Below are 26,086 nucleotides of genomic sequence, written 5' to 3'. Positions count from 1 at the left end.
TAGATGGCCCAGCTGTCGGTGCAGACAACTGCAGTGGAGGGCTCTTGGGTGATTATGAGCCTACTGCCAACAACTCAGCCCATTGGTTGCTCTTCCCCTCTCCATCCTCCATTCATATTGTCTCAGTTTTAGGATGGAAAGCCACAGCCTTCCACTTCGGGGGCTGCCCACAACTAGAGCCATTTGTATATCAAGTGTCTTCAGGTTATCTTGGCTAACAATGGCTCAAAAGCAAGTTCTTCCTGCTTTCCACTGGTATATGTCACTGGCTCTAATAAGCGCTGGAGTTCTTCACTTAAGGGCCTAGTAGAGAGGATGCTATGTTGATGTAAATATGCACTCCATTTGGCCAATGTAGGCGTCTGTGCCATGCCACTCCATGGCCTTTGGGTCTAGTCTCGCACCCACCCCATGATGGGATAGGTGGTTATTACCTTGGTCGGAGCTGTTCTGGTGATGGGCTCCATAGCCAGCAAGGCGTGGTACACAACAGCCAGTTGCTTCTCTATCAAGGTGTACCAGACCTCTGCTCCTTTTCATAGTTGTGACCAGAATCCAATAGGTTGGTGTGTCCATTCAAGCCGCTGCCAAAGACCCCATCCATTATTATCTTTAGTTACATAAACATCTAGCTCACAAGGCCTTGATGAGTCCATTACACTCAAAACCTGTATGTCCTTGACTGCTTGCTTAGCAGCAGTAAAGGCAGATACATATATTTCATCTCAGGCCCACCTGATGCACTTTCATACCAACTGGTGTAAGAGATTCAGAATTTGTGCCAAATGTGGAATAAACACTCTCCAGTAGCCGAAAAGACCCAAAAACTCTTGTAATACTGCAACAGTAGTAGGAGTAGGGAAAGCCTGGACCTTGTGTACGACTGCTTTAGGAATAACTTTAGTTTTACCCAACCAGACAACACACAAAAACTTCACAGACAAACCAGGTCCCTGAACCTTGGTGCTGTTCACAACCCATCCTTTCTCCTGTAGAACTGCCCCTTCTAAATCTGCAAGATAATCAGATGTGAGCATAATATCATCAGTATAATGATACAGCCATACCATTTGCAGTTTCTTCCATGTGGCCAAGTCCTGGGCTACAAGTCCATGACAAATGGTGGGACTGTGGAGGTATCCCTGAAGAAAAGTGAATGTCTACTGCCGGCCTTCCCACATGAAAGCAAACTGTTCCTGACTTTCCTGTGCTATGTCAATAGAGAAGAAAATATTAGCAAGGTCCACAACATAATGATACGTCCCTAGTTCATGACTGAGTGTATCCATAAGGACTGCTGTAGAGGGGACAGCAGCATGTAAAGGGGATGTGACTCTAATTCCCTGTAGTCCGTGGTCATATGCCAGGAGCTGTCTGGGGAATGAAAAAGACTATGAATGGGCTTTATGATGCCCACCTCCTCCAACTCCTGTAGAGTTTCTTCAGTGTTTCCTTGTGCCCCCCAGGCAATTTATACTGCTTAGTATGTCTCTCACCTGGGTACAGGCAGAGCTACAGGTGGGTGCTTAGCATGTCCCCTCAGAGCTGCCTTTACTGCACATACCCTCAGTCTGAACTCACCTGCAGGAGTCTGTAACCACAGGCCCTGCAGGATATCTACCCCCAAAATATATTGAGGGATGGGAGAAATGTACACAGCATACTCTTTGGGGGTAAACAGTAAAAACTCTTGTAATACGGCAACAGTTGGATTTGGGCTTTCTTTACTCTAATTGTCTTACCCCTGTAGCCATCTATTACAGCAAGGGTCCCAGGGAAATGCTCAGGGTTGCCATAAATCAGAGAACACTTAGCTGCTGTGTCCACCAGCGCCAGGACACGTTGTACATTCACAGGGGACCAATGAATTGCTAATTCTACATGTGGCCTCTGTGTTCTCCACCACTTCCCCCAGGGTGGGGACCTTGACCCTCCCTGCAGTCAAACTGTGTCACCCAATTGTCCTGTGGGGGTGAGGGCCCAGGTGGAGCCTGAGTACTATCCCCCACGAAGTCTTGCAGGGATGCAGGCCAGACATGGAGCATTGCCTCTGGCTTCTGTGTCCTGGACCTGAACTACTTCTCTGGCTTTAATTGGTGCCACAGTTCTAACAAGATCTTTCAGGCTGCCCATCAAGTTTTTCTTTCACTACCCCAGCCTTTATAAATCAACCCACATCTGGGTCCTTGAGACCTTCACAGGGCCCTTTGCAACTCTCCTTTCAGTTGTAGCTTGTACTTCCTTCCATACTCTTATTGTTTCAAACTCCCCCAGATGTGCCAAAGTACAAGTAGCCTCACTTATGGGTTGCCCTATGTGGGGGGCAAGAATAGTCACTAGGGACCCAAAAAGAGATGAGGGAGCTGTATTAAGCACCAGATTTCTCATTCTTATGATGAGCAACAACTCACTGGGTCCATATTATAGGTGATATTTTTCATTCCCAGCTCCCATAACACCTGCTGGACCTCTGCATATGTTTTCCTACTAGTGGGTAAGTATGGTAAATCACCTTGATTAGGCCACACTCTCCTGATGGCTGCTGTCAGATAATCCAGAAGTGCCTGATTACCTGAGGTGTGAAGGCCACTTTGAAACCACTGCCGGAGGGAAGGGAAGCCAGTCTACTCATTTCAGAACACAACATAACAATGTTTTCCACCCCTATATCCCAGAGACGCAGAAGCTATGTAGGCAGAGGTTCCAGTGGCTTCTGCCAAAACCAGATGCCTATGTCCACCAGCTCATCCTGGGTATAGGGGCAGAGCATGGAGCACTCTACAACCTGGGGAGGGGGCAGCTCCTCCCCCCTAGGAGCCCATTGTTGTTGTGTTTGTACTTTCTTAATTACAACTAGACAGTCCTTTAATACAGGAGAGGCTGGTTCCTTGGGTGGTGGCCTTGGCAGCAGATCAGCCCCCAACCACACCCCCTCATCTTCTCCTGACATCTCCATCTTTGGGGCTGAAGGCACCACTCTTTCCTCCCCCTCCCTCACAGCCTCCTGCAACGCAGATTCTCTGGCTGCCTCCTCCCTCACTGCTAAGGAATCTTCCAAGAGTGTGACCCGTCTTTTCAATAACCATCTCTCTTCCTTAAGGGCATTCCATAGGCCATTGCCCAGCTCCTCCAAGTGATGCTGAAGTGTGTCTCTTTCCTGCCCATGTCTCTCTCTCCTTGATAACCCTCTCTCTCTCCTCAATAATACTTTAAACTATCTTGAGGAAAAGAGATCCTATAATCCCAGCTGCTACACCGCCACTCAGGGCCTCTAAGCAGTCTTCTATCTCATGGAGGGCTAATTCTGCAGCTTCCAGTGTCTCCACCCGTCTTGGTCTAGGAGTTGCTTTACCCTAGACCAGTTTCCCACGAGGGGCTCCCCAGTTGGAATCCCCACACATAGGGGGCTCCTGAGTGAAGCTGTACCCTCTACTGTTGCAACCATTGGGGTCTCCCCACCACCCCTAGAGGCAGCCTGCCCAAGGGTCGCACTTGTGTAGAAAGATTTTGGGTTCAGAGATCCTGCCAAGTGTGCCAGATACACCTCCAGGGGGAAAATCCCAGGGCTAAATACTTTTGAAACCAAAATCAGTCAAAGGGAGAAATAAAATGGGAGAAACTCATTAATTTCTTACAAGCAGTTGTCCCACACCTCTCTTGTGACCAGCTGCAGCAGAAGAGACCCCACCCAATCTCTCTGGTCCAGATATGCACTGCTGGCCCATTGATTACCTATTGATAAGGAGATGTACTACTTCTCTCCATCCCTTGGAAACACCTATTGATATGGAGATGCACTAAAGCCAGGCAAGAGATGCTGGAAATACTGCAATTTTACTGACAAGGGCTTATTCTGAATGTTTTCTGCCATAATCTCTGTTCCTAGAACAGTGCCTGGCACATGTTGAAAGGAAAGGAGCGACACATAGCAGCAATTCACCGGAGAGTTCCGCTTTATTAGGGAAAGGTGCGGGGTTATATAGGAAGGGGCATGAATTGATTGAGGTGTCACTTCTACGGGGCTGGTGGCTGTTGGCTAGGTGCTGGGATTGGGAGGGGGGCGAGAGGTGATTGGGCTTCAGGTGGCGCCGGCGGGAACTGAGGACCCCGAAGAGAAGCCGGAAGTTTGCCATCTTACTGGTGGGGACCCTTCATTCCCCCCTTTCTCCTCTATGGGTTTGTGGACGTTGCTTTCTCTCTGGCTGCTTCCTGCTGAACAGGGGCGGAGAAGGGAGTGAGGGCTTGAGGATTGGGAGGAAAGGGTTGATAGGACTCCCCGCAGTAAGGACGAGTAGATGTGGACTTCTTCAGGTTTGGAAATCAATGAAGGTTCCCTGTAACCATAGGTTGGCCAAGAGGATATGGGTGTCAGGAGCCAGGCGTCTGTGGCTATTGTTTCCAGGAACAGTTTCCAGTGGAGAGAGGGGTCCATCTCAGCGTGTGGTGAGGAGGTCATGTGAGGGTGAGGGATCTTCTGTGGCCAGAAGCTGGTAGTTCCTGAGTAAAAGCTGGTTGAAAGCTTGATTAGAGATTTTTCCGACTTGGGATTTGATGAACTTTATTATACAGGGTAAGAAGAGACAGGCGAGAAGAATGATTATTATGGGGCCTGCAATGGGCCAGAGCCAGGTGAGGAGGGGGTTTGTTAGTATTGACGAGAATGGGTTGGAATTGGAAGCAGAGTGGAAACTGGAGGCAAGGTCGGTGAGTTTGGTAATGTCAGTTTCTACAATGCCAGATTCGTTGATGTAATAGCAGCACTCTTCCCAGAGGAAGACGCAGGTGCCACCCTTCTCGGCTGTAAGCAGATCTAGGGCCCGCCGGTTTTGAAGGGTGACTTTAGCTAGCGAAGTGACCTGTCTTTGGAGAGAGGCTAGAGAATCGGCAGTGGATGTCAGGGCTCCCTCAAGTTTGGCGTTGAGATCTCTAACTGCCTATAGAGAGTGACCCAAGGCTTCTCCCGGAAACCCTGCCCCAATGGCTGAGGTGATCAAAGAGCTACTGACCATGATGGGAAGGAAAGCAGCTCTTTTTGTGCACGAGGGCAAGGGAGGTTGGAGCTCAAGGAATTCTGCCATGCTGTAAAGTGTAAACTGTGGGATTAGGGTGACGAGAATGCAGGGTGTATCGGAGTTGAGAGGCACTGAGTTGAAAAGACTGCTATTACACTAAAAGAAGTGTCCCGGTTGCGTAAAAGTCTTAGAGCCGGAGGTAGGGGTGTAGATAGAGAGGCAGTGAAGTGCGCTGGAAGGGGGTGGAGCTGGGCTTACACAGTGGTGGATGGTGAGATTGTCTGCGTATTCTGGTTCCCATAAGGGTATGTCTGCCAGGGGGCAGAGGGGTTGTCTTTCTGCATGGAAGGAGTAGTTGGAAATATTAAGGGGCACGGCGGCCAGCAGTGGGCGCTGTAGTGATGCGCACAAGAAACAATTGGCTGTGTTAAGGGTGTGGTTGAGAAAGATGGTGGTGTCCTGAATGAGCTGTAATGAAGAGTAGGAGAAATGGGAAGAGGGGTGGGGATAAGAAGATGAAGAGGCGCTATCAAGAGTTTGGATAATGACTTTTTCGGAATGTCTGCTATCTGATGCAACTTGAGAGATCTGGGAATGAGAGGGAACATACTTTTGAGAGATATGAAGGGTACTGTGGGGGGTCGAGGACCCCCCATAGTAAACTGAGGCTGTGACTCTGGCAGCCCATTGAGAGTCCCAGGGATCTGGGATTGATAAGGAGAATGAGCCATTGGGATATTTCATGAAACGGTTGGAGGAGTAATACTGTGGGTACTGGAAGTTACCCATGTAGTGAATGGCACAAGACCAGTAGGGACATCTCCTGTAGGTATCTGGCCATCGCCTGCAATAGGCTTGTTTTTGGTCATAGAGGAAGCAGAGGTAGGGAGAATAAGGGTAGCTGCTAGTGAACACTTCAGTGGAGGGAGGAAAGTGGAGGTATAAAGGCTCAGAGCAGCTTTTCAGAGGGCAGTCTGGTGTGGCAATGAGGGCAGTAACTTTTGTTTGATGCTGTGTGTAAGTCTGTCTGACTTTGAATCGCCATACAAAGGAGGCTGGGGTGGCGGGGAAGACAATAGGAATGAGGAAAAAAAGCAAGAGAGCAGTAAAGGAGGAAAAAGTCATGATTCGGGTATGGATGGCAAAGGGGGTGAACGGGATTTTGGAGGAAAGAGGACAGTAAGGTCAGGAGTCTGGAGGGAGGGAGAGTCTATAAACTTTTGTAGGTTAAGAGATCTTTTAGGTGATGTGGGGACAGAATGGTAAGGGGCGCCCTGAATGTCAGTTTATGAGCTTCTTTCTGTAAGAGCTGTCTAGCGGCTAATGCTCGTAGGCAGGGGGCTCATCCCCGAACTGTGGGGTCTAATTGCTTGGAGAGATAAGCTACTGGGGCAAAGGATGGGCCATAATATTGGCCTAGGACTCCTAGAGCTTGACTGGACCTCTCATGAATGTATAATGAGAAGGGCTTCAACAAATCAGGAAGATGGAGAGCTGGGGCTTCCACAAGGGCTTGACAGAGCTTAATGAAGGAGTGTTGGGGTGAGGAGGATAAAGGTTTTTTAGGGGGGCTCTTGCTGAGGTTGTATAGGGGTCTTGCCAACAGGGTGCAGGGAGAAGTTAGGGATCTATGTTCTAAAATATCTAGCTAGGCTTAGAAAGGGCCTAGAAAGGAAAGGATTTTTGTCTTGGTTTTGGGAATGGGCAGGTCAGAGAGGAGCCATTTTCTGTCTAAGATAATGGACTTTCTTTGTTGAGATAGAAGGAATCTGAGGTAAGTGATAGGAGGGGAAGAGATTTGAGCTTTGACGGGGGATACTCGGTAACTTCTGGAAGCTAGAAGGTTAAGTAGGGAGGCAGTGTCAAGTTGAGACTGTTCCCACGAGAGACTGCAGAGTAGAAGATTGTCTATGTATTATAAGGTGGACTTGGAGTGATCATGATGAAACTGTTTGAGGTCCTGAGCTAGGACCTGTCTAAAAATATGGGGACTATCTCGGAAGCTTTGTGGCAAAACTGACCAAGTGAGTTGTTTAGAATGTCTTGTGTATGGGTCCGTCCAGGTGAAGATGAAAAAATCTTGGGAGCAGGGGTCTAGAGGGATAGAAAAATGGGTCTTTGAGATCTAGGACTGAGAAGTGGGATGCTGAGGCTGTATGGATTTGTAACTAAGGGATGGATAGGGACAATGGCTATGTTGATGAGGCAAAGGTCTTGGACAAGGCAGAAAGATCCGTTGGTTTTTTTAACAGCTAATATGGGGGTATGTCTTTGAGATCTAGGACTGAGAAGTGGGATGCTGAGGCTGTATGGATTTGGAACTAAGGGATGGATAGGGACAATGGCTATGTTGATGAGGCAAAGGTCTTGGACAAGGCGGAAAGATCCGTTGGTTTTTTTAACAGCTAATATGGGGGTATGTCTTTGAGATCTAGGACTGAGAAGTGGGATGCTGAGGCTGTATGGATTTGGAACTAAGGGATGGATAGGGACAATGGCTATGTTGATGAGGCAAAGGTCTTGGACAAGGCGGCAAGATCCATTGGTTTTTTTAACAGCTAATATGGGGGTATTAAATGGGGAGTGAGTGGGTCTGCTTGAATGATGGGTTGGAGGCCTATGAGGGCTGAAGTGGTCAGGGGGTATTGGGCCTGACAGATACACTGAGAGGAGTCACATAATTTGATAGAGGCAGGGGGACATAGGGCCACGGAGGAGCTTGTAATGTCCCAAACTTTGGTATTTACAGGGTGTATGAGGGCAGAACCGGAGCTTTCATTGGGTAGAGGGGGGGTCATCGGCTATGAGGGCCATCAGAAAGGGAGTACTGGGGGCTGTGGGAGTGGATATAGTTATGGAAACGTGGAGGAGGGAAAGGATGTCTCGTCCTAGTAAAGGGATGGGACACTGGGGCATAACCAGGAAGGAGTGGGAGAAAGGTATGGGATTGTCTTGGATTGTGCATAAAAGGGTGGGTGGGGGGTTTAATGGGAAAATCTGTTTACCTCCTACTCTGACTATAGGAGTAATAGCTGGCGTGGTAGGGCCCCGGTATTCTCACAAGACTGAGAAGGTGGCTCCTGTATCTAGGAGGAAGGAGATGGGGTGACCGTCTACTGTTAGAGTAACCCTGAGCTCCTGTTTGGTGATGGAAATGGTCGGGCGAGAAGCTCCCGGGCCCCATCAATCTTCTTCTGCCAGCCCCACTACGGCGGGCTTAGGATGGGGGTTGTTCGTCCAGCCTCCCCTTCGGGTGGTTGGGCAATCAGACCCCCAGTGGCCCTTTTTGTGGCATCTGGGGCATGGGGTGGTAGGAGATCTGGGGGAGGGGCACGCCCTTGACCAATGTCCCTCTTTTCTGCACTTGAAACAAGCTCTTGGGGGGGCTTGTTTGTAGAGGGGCGCCCAGGTTGTGGTTTTATCAGCTGGGCCAACATCTGGAAATTGGCCTGATCAGCCTTTTGTTTACGGCATTCTTTCTCCTGATCAGCCTTTTGTTTACGGCATTCTTTCTCCTCCTCCTGCTTATGGAAGACTTTAAAGGCCACTGTTAGGATCTCAGTCTGTGGGGTAGCGGGGCCCTGTTCTAACTTTTTGAGTTTAGCTTTAATGTCGGGGTAGCCTTGAGCTAGGAAGTATGTCATAAGGACATGTCTTCCTTCAGGTGTTTCTGGGTCCAGGCTGGTATACTGTAATAGGGCTTGAGTGAGTCTGTCTAAGAACTCGGAGGGGATTTCATCTCTCTTTTGAATTATGTCTTGGAGCTTTTGAAAATTGACTACTTTACAAGCTGCCCTTTTTCAGACCTGCTATTAAGCAGGAGGCAAAAATATCTCGAGAGCGGAGACTCATGGTGGTGGTATAATTTCAGTGTGGGTCCTGTTCGGGGACAGCAGTGGGGCCAGGGGGATAGGTGGAGTCAGTCCTGTGGGTTTCAGTAGCCTGCATTTGGGCGAAGTCCTAAACTCGTCTACGCTCTTCAGGGAGGAGAGTATTGGCCAGGAGCATGAAAATGTCATGATGTGTGAGGCTGTAAGACTGGAGGGTCTATTGAAACTCCCTGATGTATGTCATGGGATCAGTGGAAAAGGAACTTAGGCGTTTCTCTAGTTGGGCTAAATCTCTTAAGGAGAAAGGGATGTGAACGCGCACGCTGCCTTCGGATCCTGCTACCTCCCGGAGGGGGGCAATAATTTTGGGAGGCTCTCGGGACTGAGTCTGAGGGGGACTGAAGGGTTCTGGCTCAGTCTGTGGGGGAGTGACGCAGTCTAGCCGTGCCTAGTCGAGCAGGTCCTGAAGTGCAGAAGGGGGGCAAAGAAAATAAAGAAAGATAGAATCGGACCCACATGTCGCCAGCTAGCAGCCCAGCTGCTTACTTCTGCCGCTCTAGTTGGGCTTGAACTCATGACTCTGAGGTTAAGAGTCCCATGCTCTGCTGAGCTACAGCAGGGCTCCAGTTAATTGCTTATGGAATGCGTTGTTTTCTATTCCTGCCACATCGGCAAGTGGGGGAAGGGCATAGCTAGAAGCAGGGGCGGTGTTTCTACACATCTTCAAGGTCTCCCTATTTTCAGAGTGAGGAGTCTTGGCAAGATATGTTTTTGTGGACAGATAACTTCTAAGGACTGCACCGGTTGTTCTCTAGCTTGTGCTTTCCCATGCTGCGTTCAGACATGGGGGAAGGTGCTTTCCCATTCTCTCTACAGTGAGAAGACAAAGGCGGTGCCTAACAGGGGAGAAACAGGTGATGAGGGCAAAGACGGAGGAGGCCCCCGGGACCTAGTTAAAGGGGGGCTGAAAGGCTCAGGCTTAATCTGCAGGGAATGAAGGTGGAGGAGGTGAGATGGGGGAGGAGATGGTTGGGGAGGAAGGGAGAAGGGCTGTTGTAGGAGAAGAAGGGGAAGGGAGGGAACAGGAGGCTTCTGCGGGGGCGGTGGCTTGCAGGCTAGGAGAACTTGGGAGGGGGCGGGGAGAGGAGGAGGTGGAAAGCTTCAATATAGGGAATCTCCTTCCATTTTTTCAGGCGCTGGCAGTAGTTAAAAAGATCGCGAGTGATGTTAGGATCAAGAGTTCCCCCTGTGGGCCATTGCTTGTTATTGTCTAGGGGGGTATGTCGGCCAATCTTGGGAGCAATATTTACGGAGAAGTTTTGGTTTTATATCAGGCATCAGGGAGAGGGTAGCCAGATGCTTAAGCAGGCATTCAAGAGGTGAACTTTCAGGGAGGGATGAGAAGGCTCCCATGGCTAAAGGACAAAGAAGGAGACAAACAGGGGAAGACGAACGGAGATCCTCGGACTGGAAGCAGACCACAAGGAGACAAAGGGCGTCCCCGATGATCCTTGGTGGTCTGCGGAAACTCGTATACGAGTCGGAATTTCTTGGGAAGTGTGGGTCGTCACCCAGACTTCCCTAAGAAGGCAGAGTGCCGGAGTCTCGAGGTACCTAGCGCTAGGCGTTTTCGGCGGACGGAACAGAAGGAGGAGGGGGGGAAAGGAGCGTTCTCATCCACAAAGGAGTCACCTCGTTTATGGCTGTTGGAGGGGGATGCCTGAGAGTCAGCCGCAGCCGTGAAGGCCTGAGGCGGGGATTTATGACTGTCGGAGGAGGGGCCTGAGCGTCCGCCGCAGCCATGAAGGCCTGAGGCGGGGAGAGTTCCCTCCTCATCCCCGAGCGTCAGGGCCTTGCCGGACGATCACGGTCAATGGCACTGCGATAGCTTGGGGAAGAGTGGCCCACCCCGGGGAAATTTTGCTTAAAAACTTTCAGCACTGATGGAAGGGATGGTGAATGCGTTTGACTGTCGGAGGAGGGGCCTGAGCATCTGCCGCAGCCGTAAAGGCTTGAGGCGGGGATTTATGGCTTTTGGAGGAGGGGCCTGAGGGTCCGCCGCAGCCGTGAAGGCCTGAGGCGGGGAGCATTCCCTCCTCATCCCCAAGCGTCAGGGCCTTGCCGGACGATCACGGTCAATGGCACTGCGATAGCTCGGGGAAGAGTGGCCCACTCCGGGGGGAAAACTTACCTAAAGGCCAGAGAGGAGTGGTGAGTGTGATGAGCCAGCACCGGAAAAAGAGGACGAGGGCAAGCTGCTGCTGGTGTCGGGGGAAGACGGGGCCCAGTTGGGGTGTCCCGTCTCCCGGGTTTCGGCACCAATGAAAGGAAAGGAGCGACACATAGCAGCAATTCACCGGAGAGTTCCGCTTTATTAGGGAAAGGTGCGGGGTTATATAGGAAGGGGCATGAATTGATTGAGGTGTCACTTCTACGGGGCTGGTGGCTGTTGGCTAGGTGCTGGGATTGGGAGGGGGGCGAGAGGTGATTGGGCTTCAGGTGGCGCCGGCGGGAACTGAGGACCCCGAAGAGAAGCCGGAAGTTTGCCATCTTACTGGTGGGGACCCTTCACATGTCATTGTATTTAGTAAATATTTGTTCAGTTGATAAATGAACTTTTTAAAAATGTTTGTAGGAATGTATGGTATTAATCTTACCAAGTTGAAATTATGTCCCACTTGCTTTGTTATATGAAATCATATTTCTCCTATTCTGCTGGTTTTATAATAATTGCAGTATAAATAAATGACTATAGTTTTCTCCAGTAGATTTTGTTTTTTAATTAGCAATTAATGTTACCTTTTTTAGAACTTGCTCTTTTATTCACTATTATGTTCAGGCTTATTTTACCTGTGCATTTATTTTTGAGGAGCAAGTCATTTAAGTCTTTAAAATAAAAAGCTATAGTTGGTCTCTCAGCCTTTTAAATGCAGTATTTTGAAGGGATTGCAAATTAAAGATGACACTCAGTGAAAAATCAAACTATATTTTTTAATGTTCCAATTGGAAAGTTTGGGCATAATCCACTAGAAACGAAGAATTAAGGGTGTCAAAAACATGGTACTTCTAAGTCTTAGGAAGGATTGTTAATATTTCTAATTTGGAGTATTGCAAGTCGTGAAAGATAGTCACTTTCAAGTGTGTTCCATTCTGTTTTATTCTCTCCCTGCAGGTGTCTTTGTGACCATGCCTGTACAGTCTCTCCCAGTAATCTCTTCTGTTTTACTCTCTGCCTTTGGTTGTGTTGTTCCTGGATTCATTGCTCATGCCAAGGCCTTCCTATAGGTTTTCCTCATGCCAAGGCCTTCATATAAGTTGAGCACAATATAAAACTGGCTTATACATTTATATTACTTACTATATCTAATGAAATAGAATATTAGGTTCTATTTTTATTTTGGAATACATGAATTATGACTTTGTTTTTAAACTTTGGTTGATTAACTTCTTTTGATTTTTTTTTTAACTCTTATTGATGTACTAACTTCTAGTTGAATATAATTTTTAATCTGTAGTGTCTTGGCCAAGGAGGATTCATCTTTACAGTTTATCATCCACATGATCTTAGGAAAGTTCTCTCATTTCTGATGTTTTCTTCATCTATTTATGGAGGTCGTTTCTGGCACTGAGAGCTATTGTGAGAGTTGAATAACAAGGAAGTAAGAAGCAAGCCTCTGATTTTGAAGCTAAATCCCTGTTAGACTGTGCCTGTTGAAATTCGCAATTTTTTTCACCTTTCTGACTTTCTGTAGACATTTATTTTCCTCTGAACTCTTTCTTGTCATCTTTCCCTACCTTTTCCTTCATTTTTTTTTCTTTTTAACAAAAGTCTCACAGAAGATAAGCAGGGTAAAAAATCAGTTTCATGCCGTAACTCTTCTCTTAGCCAGTCAGTGCTTTAATTCTCTCCCCTCCTTCCCTCCATCAGTCAGGGAGTGTTGAGTAAGGGCTCAGAGGGTGCAAAGTACTTTTAGAGGTAGCCCATTTTGCAGTTATCCAAGCCTGTCATTCCAGGTCACAGATAGAAACCCAATCCTGGAACAAGAAGAACTTCTTCAGGGTTAATCCTGCATTAATGAATTTGTTAAATTAGTCTCTGAAGGGGGTACTTTGTTATGTGTAAGAGATTTTTATTGTTTAATCTATATGTAACTTCAAGGGCAGTGATGGAGAAAGATGCCCTTTCAGCACAGCCGAGGCGTATCAGGTTGGCCAGTATCTGCACTAACCATGTTTGTTTGAGAAAGGAGATCTGGCAGGAACAAGGGTCTCTTTCAGCTTACTTTTTAAAGGAGCACAGGGAGTTTCTTTGCTGTCGCTAAGACCTTTCTCTATTCAAATTTGTTAAAGAAACTAAGGAAATACCTTAAAGTTACCTTTCCTGATTGATAACTTTTATTTGTAGTGGACTTTATTCCAGAAAGCTTTTAAAAACATTGTTAGGAATATATGAAATAAAAGAAAATAATTCTAAATTACAAAAGAGAGCAAAACAAGAATGAAAATCATGGATGGGACCATTAAAAATGAAAACTAGACAAAAATTTGTCATTGAGACTGGACAAAATCTACAGTAATGACATATTTGCCTGTGGTAGACTAAATTCTGCTTTAAGCCTCCTAGTAGTCAACAAAGAGAAAGTTAATCTTTCAATTTACTATACAATGAAATAGAAATAAACCTATTGCTGAGAAGAAGCAAAAAACTTATTACAGAAACCCGAAAGGAATCTCTCCGAGGAATCTGTGTGAAAATGGCCCTATGTGATCTGAGAAACAACACTGTGAAAAGCACCTTCCAGGAAGAGCAAGGTGAACTTCAAAGCAATGTCTTATACCAAGTGTCTGTGCAGACTGAATACCACACTCAGCTCTGGTCACTAAAGGAATAATTCTGTGGAATAGGTCAGGCCCAGTCTGATGTGATCACAGAACCTGCTTTTTTGCTATTCTGTCCTGATCTCAACACATTTCTTTTTTTAGAAAATGTAGAAAATGGATTGTCTCTGAGTTATTCTTAAATGTCTTTTAATCTCTGATGAATTTTGTGAAATAGCTTGTAGCACCAGTGGAGCATTTATTTATACTCCAAGTGTGTGCCAACATTCGTGCTTTCACAGAATGAGCAGTTCAAGGTTACATTGACATTTTTTGCTAACTGAAAAGCTAAATAAGGATAATGGCCTCAAGGAGCCATCAATCTCAAGGATGAGCTGAGAATGTGCCCTAATAAAAAATTTGCCCTAGCAAATTGTTTTGAATCTGCTTTAATGTCCAGACAAATGTTAGCATGAAACCCAGCATTCTACCATACTCCATGTTATAGTCATAGTAAGTGTAGCTTGGCAGATTTTTTAAGCATGTATAACCAGATACCTACCTAGTGGAAAAATTCAGAGCACTGTGGTTTATCTTTGAAGATAAACTGTTTGCCAAGTGTATACTGAGAAAGCAAAGTGAAAGAATCTGTAAAGTAGAACTTGCTGGATAGCACAGTCTGCTGAAAGTAACATACCTGGTTGCAGAATAGTGATCTCTAACCCTCTTTTTTTTTTTTCCCAGCAGAAATTTGTTAAAGAAATTCCTTGTTAGTGATAACAAAACTATAGTACCTTAAGCTTTAACAAATAATAATAAACTACTTGGCTCAGATGCTAAGGCTGCTGTGTGTACTAGCTGGTACAAAATGGCATCCAGGTATTAAAAAAGTTAACAAAAAGTGGGGCTAGAAAATGCCTTATACCCACAGGACACGTTTTTATCATTCATCAAGAGCCTTTTTACTTTCTCGATTCTTACAGAATTAGGTGGTGGTTCTGAGGAAACAGCAGCATATTTGCAAAGATTTTCCCGAAGGGAGACAGTTACTGAATTACCAAGGTTTATGTTATTGGCAGAGACTAAAAAAGTGCCTTGACTTTATAATGCTCATTACTATGACTTTTCCTATTAATAATCTGCCTCAAAATCAGATATCTAATGCTACTAACTAGTACACTTTGGTCACTCAGTGATGATAACTTGATGGTAATGGATCAAAGACAAGATGTCAGTTGACTAGTATAGTATACTAGAAATGAAGATATTCAGCTTCTGGCCTTCACTCAACCTGTGATTTTATGATATTTGTCATATCTTTCAAACATTCTTTATCTCAGCTTCTCCATCTGTTAAACTGAGTTCATAATAACTGTCCTGGTCTGTCTCACAGGAATGTTGCATGGACAAATTAGATAAGTATATAAGTGCCTTGGAGGTAAAGCCACTCAGTGAATAAAAATTAATGTAATGTAACTGAAAAGTGTTTTGCAGAGGCTAAAATGGTTCATCTCTGCAGGCTTCATGATTGGATAAGGCTTCATAATGGATTCCTGTCAAGCAAACCAAAACCTATCTTATCAGTTCATGACTGTATAGTATTTAATGGAAAAAAATCTCTTTACAAATGTTTCTTACCTTGATACAAATGTGCATTAAAAATCAGTCATGTTGAATTAAGTAAAACCTTTCTAAGTAGCTTCAAACGATTTCTAATACCCAGCTTTCAGTTTCTGTGGTCATTGTGGAAGGTGAGAATTTGATGTGTTTAATAAAAGTTCAGAAATACTTAATATGAAAGAATGTGTGGAGAGGAGATATTGACTACACTGTTTTCTCAGGTAATAATTACCATTTTTAAGAGTCTTACATTACAAAATTGAGATTTTACTTTTGCTTATTTTATAGAAATTTCAGATTCTCATTTCTGCCTCAACCATATTTTTTCTGGTTATGTCATTTTCTACATTCTCATTTTCAGATGTAACTGAAATGACACAAGACACCCATTGCACATCAAAAAACATAACCACCAATTCCCTGAAGACAGAAAAAGTGGGGGAAGTGGCCTTTCTTGATGGAATCCCTTAAGTGCTCTTACTCCTCTCCCCTCTTTACATAAATACACAGAGAGTTCCTATGTCAGTTTATAGCATTCTTGTTCAGTACTTGAGAGAGAGAATTGAGCAAGTATTTAGTTATTTGTAAAAGCGGTTCTATCCAGGCTAACTTCGGAAACTTTTATGCTTGAACTAAATTGATCTCTTTTCTTCTGGCAGGGGACCATTTCTAGTGGCACTGGGGAAATCTTGGCACCCAGAAGAATTTAACTGTGCTCACTGCAAAAATACAATGGCCTACATTGGATTTGTAGAGGAAAAGGGAGCCCTATATTGTGAGCTGTGCTATGAGAAATTCTTTGCTCCTGAATGTGGTCGATGCCAAAGGAAGATCCTTGGAGTAAGTATTGGAAACCCTTTTAGTCTGAGTTTTAGAGTAGAATAATTTTTGTTCTGAAACCCTTCCATCATTTTTACTTTTTATTTTTTTCTTGCTTCATCCCCTCTTTGCTTTCATCACTTTTTATTATTATAAAGTAGAAGTAAATGGGCCTCTGGGGAAGTATATCAGACTCATGGGGTTAAGCTGTCTTTGGTTTTGTCTTACTGAGTACTGGCTTGTCTTGTGAAAGTCTAGCCACTGTAGGGAAAAAGTAATTTAGTGGGGGTGTGCTACCTCAACCGGACCATGTTTGTACAGGAATGAAGAGGTCGTACAGGACCACACACATCAGAGTTCTCAGAACTGACACCTTCACTGTTTTTTAAATTAAATTCCATAGCTTTTTAAGAACAGCATTTCCCCACTTCTCAGGGTTCAAGCACAGGGCACAAATCTCATGAAATATATAAAACATGAGGCTTTATAAATGATATATTTTTCTTGAATGTATATAATGTGTGAAAATATAACTCAAGTTTTAAGAGAGCATATATGTGATAAAAAATAATCAAATCACACCTTTTTTCCCCCAAAAAGGGAGTAATTTAGGAGTCAGATACATATTAAATAATAATGAATGAATGAATTTCCTGCTCTGAAATACTCAGTTTACAATTACAAAGTAAGGGCCAGGAATTTCCTATGGGTGGCCAGGAGATGGAGTTTTATTTTAGAAGCAGCCAAGGTGTCTGATCTTGTACAAAACTCTCTACATAAAAATTGGAGATGGCATTTATACTGTTGATGACATATACTGTTTTAGTATATAAATGAATTCTAATATTTTCAATATGAAAATATAATGAAACTAATTTGTTTCAGGTGAGAGAAAAATTTAGTGTGATTATTGAGTTGCCTCAATTTTATAATACATCTTTAAGTGGGTCTGAAACTTTGAGGACATTTAAATTATAAATAGACCACATGAAATATTTCGTATTATTAATTTGTACAGTATGTAGGGAACAAAAGAATAGAATGATTCAGGCTGTACCTTCCCAGATGAAAAATTATATGTAGAATATATATGAATACTGTTTTAGTATATAAATGTATTCTGTGGATTCTTATATAATTAATGAAGTCAAGTAAGAGTCTTAAAACTAACCAAATGAGATTCTAGGGAATGGAAATCTTATACTCATAGCTTTAGAGATGGGCCAGAACTTCACTAAGGGGATAGATTCTCTGGTTTTTGTTTTAGTTGATTACCTAGTAAAGATGGAATGGTAGTGTGGGAGGGGAAGTATATCTCAAAGCTTTGAGAAATGATTTGGTTCAATACATGTTTGTTGTACATTTTCATGGTGATTATTTTGTATCTAAACAACTGCTGTTTCTTTCCATTGCCCTTCAGTAGCGAACTGTGGCATTTTCTATGGCTAATAATTCATTCTATATCATTTTATTTTATTTTGACTTTTTCATTATGAAAGAAAATACAAAACACAATAATTAGAAAATACAGAAAAAAAATGTAAAGAATAAAATTAAAATGACTATATATTTTCCAATCCCAGATAATTCCTATTAACATTAGGATGTGTTTTCTTCCATTTTGCTTTTTATAAGTAATTCATTTACAAAATTACAGCTGTACTTTATGTTATAGCATCCTTCTTTGTTATGATATTATGGAAAGAGTAAATTGCTATATTAGTAACTATACTTCAAAAGGAATTATTAATGGCTTCATCTCTCAATCCAAAGAAATGATTCCTTGCAAAACTAACTTCCCAAAACGTTTGAGTAATTAAAATCTGGCTCAAGTCTTTGATATTTAGTATATTTAACCATAGGGCCACTGTTGATGAGAATCTCTCATTTGAGTGTGTGCTTAGCACAGTCACAGCTGATTTCCAAAATCCTAAACATGTGTGAAACTGATTGGATTACACTGATTATGTTATTGCTTCCATAATGCACCAAAGCATAGGTTTGTTTTAGTTTTTGAATGTTTTTCCCTTCCTCTATGACATTCTCAAGATAATACTATGAAACCTTTGCTAAGTTAATATTTCCTGACACCCTTTTGAGAGAAAGCAGAATGTACTGAAGCAAGCACTTATGAAATGTTTACTTTATTCACCACGTGTATAACATTTAAATAACAGCAATCAGTCTTCAAATAAGTTTATTGATGTGTATTTGTGAAAAGTGCACATATTACAGAGTACATCAGTTTAGATGATTTGTGAGTCTTTCCTTAAGTGTCTTCTGTTACTTAGATGAAAAGCTCAAAGCCAAAACAAAGCGTGTGTGTCTACTTTGGGTCAGTTTAAAAGGGCTGTATTGGTGTAGCTAGTAGAATAACCATTTGTGTATTGTCATCTTTCTTTACATCCAATTACTTTTCTGTAACAGGAAGTCATCAATGCTTTGAAACAAACTTGGCATGTTTCCTGTTTTGTGTGTGTGGCCTGTGGAAAACCCATTCGTAATAATGTTTTTCATTTGGAAGACGGTGACCCGTACTGTGAGACTGGTGAGATCCTGAAGCCATTGGTTTCTTAAGTTTTGAATAAAAATAAAACATTAACCCTTGTATTGCTATAAAGTTGAAAGGAAGTATTAGGCAACATAGTTTAGCTAATTGTTTTAGGGGCATTTAATATTACTTGGAATATGTAGCAAAAAACTATGTATAATTTTTATGTCTCTGTCTTAACAGTATTTTCAACTTTACTAAGAGAAGTGAGCACATAAAACATTACTTAGTGGGAAAATTTTTTCTTCACTCCCCAATAATTTATAGATAGAAATTCTATCAAATCCTGTAGTTTAAAGGCACCTCTTATACTCCAGTGAATTGTGAGTGGTTCTAAACAAGAGAGATGTTAAACTTCTTATGATAGTAATTTATCCTTTAGGATAATTGCCTTGACAATGACTTGGAAAGCTTTTGTTACTCTTCCTGAATGGAGGGCAGTCCTGACTTGGATTGCCCCCTTAGTAAGGTTATTTTTAATAAACTAGGCAGCAAGGAAGGACCAATCTAATATATTAGTCTTGTTACCTGGACTGTGAACACTTCCTTTTCCTTCCCAAAGGCTGTAAGTGAACTTTTGTAACATTTCTTTTATGAAGAAAAAAAACAAGAAACCTTTTCTTCTTTCTCTTTAACCTTATTCATAACCCTGTCTTCCCCAATCCAGTAATGGCCCCGTTTGTCCCCTCTCCCAAAACCTAGGAGTCATCTTGGATTCTGCTCTTTGCCTTGTTCTCCCCATAATTCAATCTAAGTAGTGAGTTCTAGCAGTTTTACCCCAATGCATATTGAATTCATTCATTTCTATTCATGTGAACTGTCACAACTAAACTCAAATTTACTCTTAACCCTTTGCCTGAACATTGTAATTGCCAACTAAAATGATGTATCTTCTTTCCCCCAACCCTCAAATAGCAGCTGTGGGTACTATTTGTTTAAATGTGAATTAGGTTGTCCTTGACACCCTTCATGGTGTTCTCTGGAGTAAACACTATGTTCCTTGCTAGGGCCTGCTTACTAAGGCCACCATTATCTCCTGCCACCTTACTTGCTATCATTGGATTCTAGCCATACCTTGCCTATTGCTGTTTCTGAACATGCTAAGATCCTTCCTGCCTCAGAGCTTTTGTACTTGCTGTTTCTTCTAATGGAATATTCGTACTCAGCTTTTCTGTGGTGATTCCTTTTTTTCAAGTCTCAGCATTACTGTTACCTCCTCAGAGAAGCCCCTCTTAATACCCTCCCCTATGTAATGTAATTGTACATACTTCCCTAATAATTCTGTATTTTGTCACTATTTTCTTTTCCTGGAATTTATTACCACAATCTGAAATTTTATCATTTATTTTGAAAATACAATCAATGATGACATCCTGATTCCAATGAGAATACAAGCCCTGTGTGGAGAGCCACCACGTCTGCCTTCTTAACTGCTATACTCCCCTCTCACGGCCTAGAACAGTGAACCCTGTGCATATTTGTTGAGCAAATGGTGCTAAGGAGTATTGTAGAATGCTAAGAAAGGTATATCAAGCTACAAATGATAGCCTACTTTCTCCTCCAGCTCAAGCAAGAGTACACGCAAGTAGTGAGAGTAACTGCATGAAAGAAAAAAAAATGCCAGTAAGTTCTAATTTAGTAATAATAAAGAAACATCTTGCCAAAACTACTTTCTTCCAAAGGAAATCCTATTAGTATTTTATAACTGTAGTCTGTGTCAAGTAAATAGTGTTCTCTGGCTAAGGATTTTCAGCACGAAATCATAAAATTGAAAGGAAAGTACAGCAAAAGAAATAGTGGCTAGTACTATTGTACAGCTAGATTCAGTCCAGCTAGAAACTCAGTCATGGCATTTATTCATGGAAGTTTCCTGTAACTTTTTTTTTCTTCCTAACAAGTCAGACATGCTGTGAAGTTTGCTAATATCAGATACTTCTTGATTTATGATCACTAGTTTTATTGTTGCTAGCTGTTGGAAGTTCTTTTGTATTTCTTTGAAACAGTCATTTCTGTTGATAACTTATCAGAGAACAGTGTTCTTCTTCATACATATTTGGGCTTTTAAGTAATTGGAGAGAAATGAGGATTACATGGAAAAATAAAGGATGTTAAGTTGTATAAGTAACATTTGCCAAAGGTAATACACATATATCTCAAGCTAAATATTATGCCACGTGAAGATATTCCAATTATTAATAAATTTATCTTTATCATCTTACTTAATTCTAATTTTGTTGCTACTGTCTAGGTAGTATCATTCTAAAACTACATCATGTTTAAATTGTGTCTTCTCCTCCCCCAAACTTGCCCCCATATAGATTATTATGCCCTCTTTGGTACCATATGCCATGGATGTGAATTTCCCATAGAAGCTGGTGACATGTTCCTGGAAGCTCTGGGCTACACCTGGCATGACACTTGTTTTGTGTGCTCAGTAAGTATATTCTTATTTCTGAATTAAAGGAGCACAGTATGTCTAGTTCTTGCCTTAGTAATAAATGGAAATACCAGTTCTTGTATCTTTCAGTTCTTCAAACTTAAGAATATTTTTACTTTAAAGTTCCTTATTAAGATTTTTGGCACTTTTTGAAATTATTTGGCACAGAATAAGATGCTTATTACACCTTTAGAGAAATCCTATTTTAACATGTTTTTGTTTATAAGGAGAATTTTTATATTTCTTAAATCAGTGAGAGTCCTTTACTTTTTTTTTAAACTGGTTTACCAGAGTATTTTTAGTAATTTTTGGCAACAGGTACTTCTTAAAAGAGAAATAAATAATTATAAAAATCTATTATTAACACTGGAAACAAATTATATGTTGATCTGTTTCCTTCCTTAGCAGTAGTCCATGAATAAATACTCTTTTCTTTCTGAGACTACAATAAACATGTAATGATATATTTGTTTCATTTGATATTTTAATATTTTGGTTTTATTTTTAATGATGAGGATAGATTCAGAGATTAACAGTACCTAAGATAAAATCTTTAGTTTAGTAAATATCCAGCAAAGGTACTCCATTCAAATGTTTGATTTGTTTTTAAATTAGATTTAATATATTAAATAGTTTTCAGTATCTATTGTATGAAGGGGAAAAAGTAATGTTAACTAAAGTCAAATGATTTCCCTAAACATTACCATTGATCTTGTTTATTTGTTTATACCTCATCCTCTTGGATGTCATAAAGTCTATAAAAAGCAACAGCTTCTAACTGATGTGCCTTCTGTTCTCTGATAGAGCTGCTCATGAGTATTATTATTAACAAAGGCAATAGGAAAGGCAAGAAGATATAAATGTGGGTAGTTAACTGACTCTATAATTAACCAGTGGTCAGATGTGGACCACAGTTTTCACTTTGAGAAACAAAGAAATGACTCAAAAAGCCCCTCAGGTATTCTATGACTGTGTTTGGGGCTTTGGAATGTTTGGCAAAGCAATCATGTTGTGTTTTCTCTTTGAATGCTTTGGTTCTCTACAACAGGAGGCAGATGTAAAGCATTGATTAGAGGTTTGGGAAGAGAATTATATTAAATGTTGTCTCTTTATGTATTAATTTATTCATTAGGGCCAAGTGCTTCACTCCCTATAAGCAAAAGTAATGATCAGTGATTTAAATAAATTAGAATGCATTCTAGGAAAAATTCATTCTCCATTGCTTTTGAAAATTGCCTGAAATATCAGGGTGTCTAACACAACCAACTAAATATGTTTGTCTTATCCACTGGGTGAAAAATCATTTTCCCCTTCTTAGGCATAATTGATAAAATAACAGTATTCTCTTAAATAATGCTTCTTTTTCAGGTATGTTGTGAAAGTTTGGAAGGTCAGACCTTTTTCTCCAAGAAGGACAAACCACTTTGCAAGAAACATGCTCATTCAGTGAATATTTAAGTCGACAGTTCAGGAAAAGAGAAGAAATTTGAAGAGAAAGGAAAATTCAAATTACCAATTAATTTTTAGATTTAATATTTATTTGGGGTTTTGAAAAATAATAGTGGCCCTGAAGGGATAAATTCCAGCTTAAAAATCAAGTCTATGAGAAAATACTTGGCTTCATAGAGAGACAATTTGGCATTTATTATTACTTTTCCTGTATTTTCTGCCCATAAAATAACTTTTATAAAAACCAATTTCCTGGTTGACTATTAAATTCATCTTAGAATAAATTAGTGAATTAAATTTCAGAATAAAAACCTCTAACCTTTATGCTCAAATAATTACACTTTTTTTCCTTGTTAGGTAGTTATGTGTAAATCTGTAAAAGGAAATGAAAATGCCTTATGCTGTAAGTGAAACATTGTATTTTTAAATAATGGTGTTTATCTTTAAAACAGTGAATAGGAGTTTAAACAAAGAATTTTATCAATCATAGGTGTTGTTTTTTTAAAAAGCTGTAAGTACGTTTTTGTTCAGTAGGAAACCCAATGAGATTTTTGATCAAAATGTGTCATACCAATAAGAGATACTACATTTTTCTTTCATTCTTGCTCCCCGAAAAGCCACCATACAGCTTACAAGTCTCAAATTTTTGCCTTTTTAAAATACTACCATTTCTATTCATTGTGTATTATTACATCACCTATAGTGATCAAACTCCATTTTTTCCCTTCCCTCATGCTAAATTAAAGAGAAAAAGTAGAAAAGAATAATAATGGGAATTACTGTAAATCAGAGGATTATATCAAAAAATTTAACCCTTTTCAGACAATGAATCAGATCAGTTTCAGAGTTATACTACTAACTGATGAAGGTCTGAGAGCCCTCTTTGCAGTAATTTTTTTTCTTTGACTCTGCTTAAGAAAAATAAAAGATTGGCTTGGGGATATGATGAAATCTAAAGTTCTGTTTTCCTTTGGTAGCTCTTAATAATAAATGAACCACTTCCAAATGTGATCATAAAATTTGGAAAGGTTTTATTCACAGGGGTTGGTAATACAGGAGGAGAATGTGATTAATTACTCACACTGGTCCATTATTTTTTTTCTTCATTTGGGGAAAAATTTACATAGACACCACATGAAGGCAGAGAAACAACTGTGGTAATATTGTAGATCTAGTGATATGTGCCCAGTAAGAAAATACATTATGGCATTTGATAGTTTTTCGTCTTTGTTTCCAGAATTGATGAAAGTCAATGACTACACTAAGTTATAATTTAAACCCAATGGGGGCAAGATGCTTTTACAGTTGAGGCTGAGCCTCGAGGCCCTCCTGCACCATCACTGGCTAACAGCTTCACTTCCATTGCATGCATGTTTGTTAGAGGGAGGTTTTAGTCTACAATATTAGTTTGATCTCCCTGAGAACTTTTCAAGGCATCTGTCCTGAAAGCTGTTAATTTATGGTCTAGCAGATTTGTATTATATGAGATAATAATTAACTGGGGAAAAAAAAATAAGAAGGGTGACTTAAAGTGGCAAACTGAATACTTCACCAACAGCAACCCCAAACTACCTCCTCACCCTGCAGCTTGTAGGGAGGTAGGAAGTCTATTTTAAAATAAAGAGCTGGAATTACATTGTGCCTTATTTCTCATTGCTGCTGAAACCACCTGTAGAGGACATTCTGGCTAATGTACATGGTCATGTATCTTAATGTCAGTCTCCTGCTTTACATAATAGGAAATAAGTTGGTGGTTTTGTTTTGGTGTGATAGAGATTTTTGTTGTTACTTAGTTTTTTTGCCTTTATTAATTGTATACCAAGATAGTCTTTGATAAGTCAATGACATTTGGGTATTTTCTTCAGAGAATTTTATTTGACCTGGATTTCTTATAAAATTATCTTACATTGAGGGTATCATTTTTATTAAACTCTTTTCCTACATATTATTCATGGAGCATAGTGTTGTATTTCTCTTAATTTTATCCCTGAAAGGGTAACATTGCTTCCTAATTTATCATTTTGTCTTTGTGCTTTGTCCTCTTTTGTGGTGAAGCTTTGTATCTGTTCCTAAAACAGTTAATCCTGTGAAATCTATATTCACTAAAACCCAGAAGAATCTCTGTATTTTCCAGTAGGGAATGCCATATTTAATATGCAAGCATTAATCTTTTAATAACTGGCAGAGCACTTTATTCTTCTGTTGAGCTCCCTGAATATTTATTTTTCTGATTATAAATAATCCACATCAGTAGCATTTTTTAATTATTACCTCCTTACTATAGAACATTTACTTTTAGTCTCTCTACATGTATATTTTGGAATGCTGTACTTAGTATAATACAGATTAAAACACAGTACATGACTCTATAAAACATCCCCTCCTTGCATTTCCCAGTTTCAGAATGCTTGTGATGGGCTCAGATTTATAATATTTCTCCAGCTTTACAAAGACTGAATGTTGCTCCCTGTAATAGCAGCCTAAAAGTGACCCCCCCCACTGCTTATGCTTCTAGTAGCATCTGTATTTCCCACTGATTCAGGTTACATTCAGAGTCTAAAGCTAAAATCTGCTCATTTGGTCACAGTATTATGACAAATAAAAATAAGAGTTTAAAACTTCAAAATATTAGTATAGCATTATAATTAAAATTACAACAAAAGTGGATTCATGGTACTATTTTCAAGGGGGTATTGTATTAGGACCACTCTTATAGAAAGCAGTTTTTTCCACTCCCTGTTCAAGTGTGAAGCTAGAATTATATTAATATTTTTGTGATTGGAGTTTATAGTTAGTCATCCCTATTGAAAGGAGAGGCTTTTCAGATGTAAGAGAAGGGAAAACATACTGAATAATTTTACACAAGTCTAATGGGGTTTCAATTTGACCTGTTTAATCCCCCAGATGTTTTAAGGTATTGGGTTTAGATTCTCAATGTATCATTTGCCTTATCTATTAAACTCTGTCTTCTGTTTCTTCACATTTTTAAGTTTGTATGTCTGTGCTGTTACGCTTTTGGATACATTTTCTAATTAAAAAAAACATGAGAAATATAATCAGCCTAGTAATACCTTAATGTGCACATACTTAATAAATAAATGGCTGCAGTGACAGAGACAAGCTCTCCTGGCTCTTCTTTTCGGGTGGCAAGTGGTTTCTATTAAGTCATCATCAGAAAATAACAGGATCACAGACTAGGATGAGATGTAAAAATTCTCAGAAAAATCTCCCTTTTATGAAAATTGTCTGTCAAAATGTCCCAGAAACAAAACATTTGTAAGTACTGCCACATTAGTTCTACTTCAGAATTTAACTCCATTTTTATGTTGTGCATGTACACAATTAATGTTTGTGTACACAATTGTTTGTGAATTGACAGACAAATAGCTCTATTGTCTTTAAAAAATATTGCCAAAGTTACTTATTGGAACAACCTGTCGTATCATGCATTATATTGTATCATAATGTCATGTTCAAACAACACAAGTTTTCATTTACATTTTCACATTTTTCATTGACTGTGATGGGTTACTTCATGCTAAACTCCTCT

The 26,086-nt window shown here is 40.9% G+C and overlaps 1 protein-coding gene across 16 annotated transcripts in view; it reads left to right on the top strand.

The window, feature by feature from the left end:
* Positions 1-25,656, top strand: part of PDLIM5 (PDZ and LIM domain 5) — a 223,796-nt gene extending 198,140 nt beyond the window's left edge. For all 16 annotated transcript variants that reach the window (XM_037020076.2, XM_037020074.2, XM_037020078.2 and 13 more), the window contains 4 exons: positions 15,940-16,120; positions 18,527-18,647; positions 20,969-21,084; positions 22,456-25,656. In XM_037020076.2, the coding sequence (XP_036875971.2) occupies positions 15,940-16,120; positions 18,527-18,647; positions 20,969-21,084; positions 22,456-22,545 (508 nt within the window). In that variant the 3' untranslated portion in view covers positions 22,546-25,656. The remainder of the gene's footprint in view (positions 1-15,939; positions 16,121-18,526; positions 18,648-20,968; positions 21,085-22,455) is intronic.
* The last annotated feature ends 430 nt before the right edge of the window (positions 25,657-26,086 follow it).

This window comes from Manis javanica, chromosome 5, assembly GCF_040802235.1.
Source record: "Manis javanica isolate MJ-LG chromosome 5, MJ_LKY, whole genome shotgun sequence".
NCBI lineage: Eukaryota > Metazoa > Chordata > Mammalia > Pholidota > Manidae > Manis > Manis javanica.
This window is presented reverse-complemented; position numbering and strand designations above follow the sequence as displayed.